General features: G+C 42.3%; 1 protein-coding gene across 1 annotated transcript; it reads left to right on the top strand.

Annotated features, from left to right (window-relative positions):
- The first annotated feature begins 3,810 nt into the window (after positions 1 to 3,810).
- LOC136068538 (uncharacterized) lies at positions 3,811 to 6,284 on the top strand. Its single transcript, XM_065775827.1, has 4 exons — positions 3,811 to 4,648; positions 4,739 to 4,821; positions 4,909 to 5,250; positions 5,345 to 6,284. The coding sequence occupies exons 1-4, from the start codon at positions 3,811 to 3,813 to the stop codon at positions 5,735 to 5,737; spliced, it is 1,656 nt and encodes a 551-aa protein (XP_065631899.1). The 3' UTR covers positions 5,738 to 6,284.

Genomic DNA, 6,284 nt, shown 5'->3' with positions numbered 1-6,284 from the left:
CAGACGTGTCATGACCGTGGTCACGGTGGAAACGGCAATACCTGTCTCTAGATCGCTTACTTAGATCACTCTTGAGTTTTCCTGGAAATGTCAGAGCCCCCTCATCCTTGATCTACATCAGGACTTGGTCTATTAGGGCATTCAACGGGGTGAAGCTTGTAAATCTTCTTCCTAGGGGCTTAGGGCGCCTTTCGTCCCTTCTATCTCTTGTTCTAGTTCTCTTCCGTTCTTGGTCTTACCGTGTGTCTTCCTGTCGCTCTCTCTTTTTGGGCTTTTTGTCCTGGGCCAGCAGTGCGTCTTCTGTATTCATGTACTTGGTGGCCCTGTAGAGCACTTCCGACATGGTTTTCGAGTCCTTTTTGTATAAAGAGAACACAAATTTACCCTTTCACAATCCATTCGTGAAGGCTGCTACCAATATCTTATCATCGGCTTCATCGATCGAAAGCGCTTCCTTATTGAAGCGAGTTATGTAGGATCTCAGCGTCTCGTCCTCTCATTGTCTGATGCTCATTAGGCACGCCGTGGACTTCTTGTACCTATGTCCCCCGATAAAGTGTGAAGTGAACTAGGCGCTTAGCTCCTTGAAAGTGCTGATAGAATTTGGTGTCAACCAGTTGAACCAAGTCCTTGCGGCTCCCTTTAGCATGGTGAGGAAAGCCCTGCACATTATCTCATCCACGACCCCTTGAAGGTGCATCAAGGTTTTGAATGTTTCCAGGTGGTCTAGAGGGTCTTTCACTCTATCATAACTGTTGATCTGTGGCATTCAAAACTTATATGGTAGGGGGAAGGAGTTGACGGCCGTAGTGAACGGTGAGTCTATTCGATTGACCAAATCATCAAGGTCGCTGGATACTCACCCTTTCAGGGCGTTCATCATGACCTCTATTTGTTCCTTCATCGCTTGCATCTCTATGATAATAGGAGGTGGAGCCACATCAATGAGGGATGGGAGGCTGATATTTTGCCGTTCTAGCCTGCTTGGGGCGTTACTACCTTCAGGCCCCTCTCGATCTCCTCGCACGACACTGGTACCTTTTTGTTCTCTTTAATTGTTTAGTGCTGCGTTTTTCTAGCGTAGCTGTTCTTCTAGGTCGCGATTTTGCTTGGTGAGGCGCTCCACAGCTACGGCGAGGGTTTGTACCTATCTCTCGAGGGGAGTCATGGTGGTTCCTCCTCTTGGATGTTATTGGTGGTTGCCATTGAGCGGGTTAGCACCATGTAACTCTTTTATTCGGTAAGCGATAGTGCGGCTTTCGAATCATGAAAGAAATGCTAAATTTCCCATAGACGGCGCCAACTGATGATGCCAAAAAATCACCAATGAATCACACGTTGCTCACACGCTCAAAAAGTTACCTGCACAGCAAAAAGAGAACTTGCAGAGAGCACCAATGTGGTGCCAGCCAAATACCCTCCGAAGGTCAAGTTAGAATCTTTTACAACTCCAGAGTGCTAGAGAGGGTCGATTATGCCTACCTCGATTTGTGAGAGTATTGGGGCTTTTATAGTGGTCGTAGATTGACCTTTCTTCCTTGAGGCGGAAGTCTTTTCCTTATGGGAGTCTCCTTTAATGATTCCAAACGTGATGAACAAGACTTTTCCTTATGGAGGAGATCTCCATTAATGCGCGTATCTCCTAGAATTCTCTTTACCTTAGAATTCCAGTTATACTAGGATTTTAGGATGTCCAAGCGTGGGCCACAAGAGTTCCTAAGCTAGGGCTTCTTGAAGATAACTGATTTGGACATTGCGTGGGTGTTTGACCCGTCAGTATGGAGCCTGTCCGCATGGGATCTGTTCGACAAGGGCGATCTAAGTGGATCCGTCATATAAGCCGTCAAGTGTATAATTTTTCCTCTTCAAAGAGTATTACTTTGCATAATTAGGGATGTTGCTCAATAAAATTTATCGATTTTGAGGGCCTTTTATAAGGATTTTTTTATATACTAATTTTGTAAACATGAAGTCATATGAATGGAAGATAATTTAGGATATGATTACCCAAATTAGTCCCTACATTTTAAGTCTATTTCCGTTTTAGTCCCTAAGTTTTATTTTTACCGCTTTTAGTCCCTATCCTGAAAAACGGGTTCCATTTTTGTCTCTACCGTTACATCATAAACGGATTTTGCTGATGTAGCAAACGGAATTGATAAAAAATGATAAAATAATAGCTACAGTAACCTGGATGGTCACTGTTAGTTACTCCCCGCCCTTAGTAGTCACGTGTCCCTCACGTGACCCTCCCTTTTTTTGTTTTTTTTTTTTTTTTATCAGAACGTAACCCTCCCTAACCCAAATAAAACCCAAAATGACGCTATTCACACTTGAACACATATGACGGCAAGACCCATAGATTTGTGCAATCCCTAATCTCTTACCTTACCCGTTGCTCATCACAAACCATAGATTTGCACAAAAAACCCACAAATCGGCAAGCTCAAAAAATCTCAAATCGGCAAGCACAATCATAGAGCTTCAGAGTGTTTGTGCTGAGCTGCGAAGGTATTATTTCTCTCCAACTCTCTCTCTCTCTCTCTCTCGTTATGTCTCTCTCTCTCTCTCTGTGTTATGAATGCCATCTGAATCTCAGCTGTTGGGTTTTGAGAATTTGGGTATTTTGAAATGTTGTGTTTTGTTATTGCTCTGGAATTTCAATCTCTCTGATTTATCTCTCTCGTTATGTCTCACTCTCTCTCTTCCTCTCTCCCTTTATAGCTTTTGTAGTGGACATAATACTGACTGTGATAGTGGAATATTTTTGGGATTTGCATTGTTTGGCTGTTGTGTGTTGCTTTTGGTATTTGCAGCTCTGTTTGTTTACTTTTTGTTTTACTTTTGTTTATCAGGGACCACAATACTGACTGTATTTTTGTTGGCATTTGTGGTTGTTTGTCTGTATTGTGTGTCACTATTATTTATTAGGGACCACTATATTGACCTTGATATCTTTGTGTTGGTATTTGCATTGATTGTCTGTATCGTGTCTTGCTTTTCAAGAAGTGGCTGGGTCCATGTGAATGGGTTGTCGGTATTGTATGCTTTTTTATTTGTTTATTAGCCTAACAAAGTATTATTAATTTCAAAAAGTGGATATCTTTTTTCATTCTGTTTTCTGCCCGTAACTTGCATGCAGGATGGATGAGTTTTTTAATCTGCATGTCCACCATGGTGGGCATTTCATGTGGGACCCTCAAGTGTATGTGGGAGGGACAATTGATATAGTGTATAATTGTGACCCAGATAAGTGGTCAAAAATAGAAATGAAGAGTATTTGTAAGGAGTTTGGCTACACTGAAGTAGATAAGTTATGGTATAAAATGCCTAGTGTGAACCCAGAGCACGCAAATTTCCATCAGGTGGTTGATGATGATGCTGCTATGTTCATGACTGATTTGGTAAAGGGATATGGGGAGATTCACGTGTTTGTAGAGCATCCAGTGCATGATCCAGTTGAAGTACTTGATAGTGAACTAGAAGGTGTAGGTGTAGGTGTAGATGCTGAGTATGCTGAGTATGGTGATGAAGAGTACAGACCTGATTTTTCACAATTTGGAGGTCATGATAATGCTGAATTTACTGAGGTAGATGAGGTGGATGTTGAGCAGGTTTGTGCTAGGAGGGCTGGCAAAGTACCAGTTGTTGATGATCAAGTTGAGGAGAGTAGTGAGGGTAGTGAGGGTAGTGAGGAAAAAAAGGAGTGACTTAGAAGAAGAGCCAGAAATTCAACCAATAAATATTGGTGAAGATAGTACTGATAGTTGGGACAATCAAGCTGAAGATGATGAGGTTGAACCAGGACAAATGGGTGGTGGTGTCATGAATTCTGACTATGAGAGTGAGGAGCTGCTTAGCCTTGACGAATCATCATCAAGCAGTGAGGATGGTGATGATTCAAGTGATGATGACATTCAAGAAGCAGAGGTTGACAATTCTATTAGGAAAAGCAAATACCCAATCTTTAGGCCAGTAGCCAAAGCTGAGCACCTTAGGTTTGAGAAGGATATGTTGTTCATCTCAACTAAACAATTTAAAGATGCTATAACTGATTATGCAGTTGCTGGTGGTTGGGGTATAAAATTTGTGAAAAATGACTTGGTGAGAGTGAGAGCCCGATGCCAGCCAGGGTGCAACTTTGTTGCCTACCTTGCAAAGGTGCCAAGGGAGAAGAGTTTTAGATTGAAAACATTGAACATGGAACACACATGCAGCAGAAGTTATAAAAATCCAAGGTGCACAGCATCATACATTGGGAAAAAGTTAGCGAAGAGGGTTAGGAGACAACCTGACATAAAGCTTAAGGACATTCAGGATGCTGTGCATGAGAAGTATGTGGTAAACATAAGTGCAGGCAAGGCAAGTAGGGCTAGAGAAAAAGCTCAAGATGCTGTTGATGGGCCCACAACTGCACAGTTCAACCAACTATGGGAGTATTGTGATGAGTTGAGAAGATGTAGTCCTGGGAGCACAGTATTGATGAAGGTGCATACTTTAATGATGGTGATTTGGCAGCCGAGCATGGATTGGCAATTGGGCTACCATATTTTGAAGAATCTACATCTGCCTGGAAGGTTGCAAGAAAGGCTTCTTGGCAGGGTGCAGGCCAATCATTGGTCTAGATGCATGCCATTTGAAGACCAAGGCAGGTGGTCAGCTGATGTGTGCTGTTGGCAGAGATCCCAATGATGAATACTTTCCCTTAGCATATGCAGTAGTTGAGGCTGAAACAAAGGACACTTGACTTGGTTTCTTAATTTATTGCTTGCTGACATAGGAGATGACAAGAAATGGGTGTTCATATCTGACCAGCAGAAGGTATGATGGTAGATTTATTGCTTGTTGAATTAATTGTAGTTGATGGTAGCTTCATTGCTTGCTGAATTAAATGATTGTGCTTTGCAGGGGTTGGTGAACACCTTTGTTGACAATTGGCCACAGTACGAGCACAGGATCTGTTGCAGACATTTATACAATAATTTGAGGAAACATCATCCTGGTGTCCTTATTAGAGACCTGTTTTGGAAAGCAGCCAAGGCTACCTATCAGCAAGCATTTGAGAGGGCAATGAATGAGCTAAAGGAGGTGGATGAAGATGCATTCAAATGGCTACAGTCTCACTCAACAACTATCTGGGCTAGGCACATGTTCACAAGTGATGGCCAGAGTGACACCATCCTGAACAACATGTGTGAAAGCTTCAACAGCATGTTAGTTAAGTTCAGGAGCAAACCTATAATTACCATGGTATGCATAATTCTCCCTTTCATCTGCATTATGATCCATAGACCTGTGTAATTCTTGAATGATTAATTCTCTATTTCTCTCTATGTGCTTGCAGCTTGAATGTATTAGGTTATATCTGATGACTAGATTTCAAGCAAACAGAGAAATGATTATGAAGGTGGAATCTGAGTTGTGTCCTAAAATAAGGAAGAGGCTGTACAAGGAGAAGTTGGCATGCAGCAAGTGGATAGCATGTTGGGCTGGTCGTACGAAGTTTGAAGTGAAGAATGGGCTGGAGAGTTTCATTGTGGACTTGGAAGAGAAGAAGTGTAGCTGTAGGAAGTGGGACATACTTGGCATGCCATGTTGCCATGCCATTTCTTGTATATTTTTCAGCAGAGAAGATGCTGAAAAGTATGTCAACGCTTGCTACAAAAGGACTACTTACATTGATTGCTATGCAACCCATTATAGAGCCCATCAATGGCCAGAATATGTGGAGACCTAGTGGACTACCACCTGTGCAACCCCCTATCAAGAGGAGACCTCCTGGTAGGCCTAAGAAGAAGAGGGCACTAGAGCCTGATGAACCTAGAAGTCACAGAAAAAATAGAGGTCTAGGCATCTCAAAACAATGCAAGAGCTGTGGGAAATTAGGACACAACAAGAGGAGCTGCAAGGGAGAAGTAGGAGGGAACTCTTCCTTGCCTGGGAGTGCATCCCAAGCCAGTAGGACCACAAGTGCACCTCCACCCCCCACTGATAACCAATCCAATCCAAGACCAACAAGACAGAGGAAGAGAGGTGCAGTCACTAAAAGATAGCAAGCTGAAGCAGGACCTTTTTTTTGTTGTGCTATATGTTGAAAGCACTCTTCATATGTTTATGTAACTGCTAGAACAATTGGCATTTTGGTATACTTATATGATGGCTGACTAAGTCTTTTTTTGTATGAATGTGCTTGGTAGACTTTGTCCTACATTTTGTAATTATTGTGGTACACCCAAAACAGTCATTGGTGTTAAATATTTTGTAATTATTTTGATTATTGGTAA

Source organism: Quercus suber, unplaced genomic scaffold (assembly GCF_002906115.3).
Source record: "Quercus suber isolate HL8 unplaced genomic scaffold, Cork oak 2.0 scaffold_120, whole genome shotgun sequence".
NCBI classification, from domain to species: domain Eukaryota; kingdom Viridiplantae; phylum Streptophyta; class Magnoliopsida; order Fagales; family Fagaceae; genus Quercus; species Quercus suber.
Note: the sequence above shows the minus strand (reverse complement) of the source record. Positions and strands in the feature narration are given on the sequence as shown.

Coding starts and splice junctions, on each gene's coding strand:
- LOC136068538 (XM_065775827.1), top strand. CDS start 3,811: ATGGGTGGTGGTGTCATGAATTCTGACTATGAGAGTGAGGAGCTGCTT. Junction 4,822..4,908: donor TCATATCTGACCAGCAGAAG/GTATGATGGTAG, acceptor TGTGCTTTGCAG/GGGTTGGTGAACACCTTTGT. Junction 5,251..5,344: donor GCAAACCTATAATTACCATG/GTATGCATAATT, acceptor ATGTGCTTGCAG/CTTGAATGTATTAGGTTATA.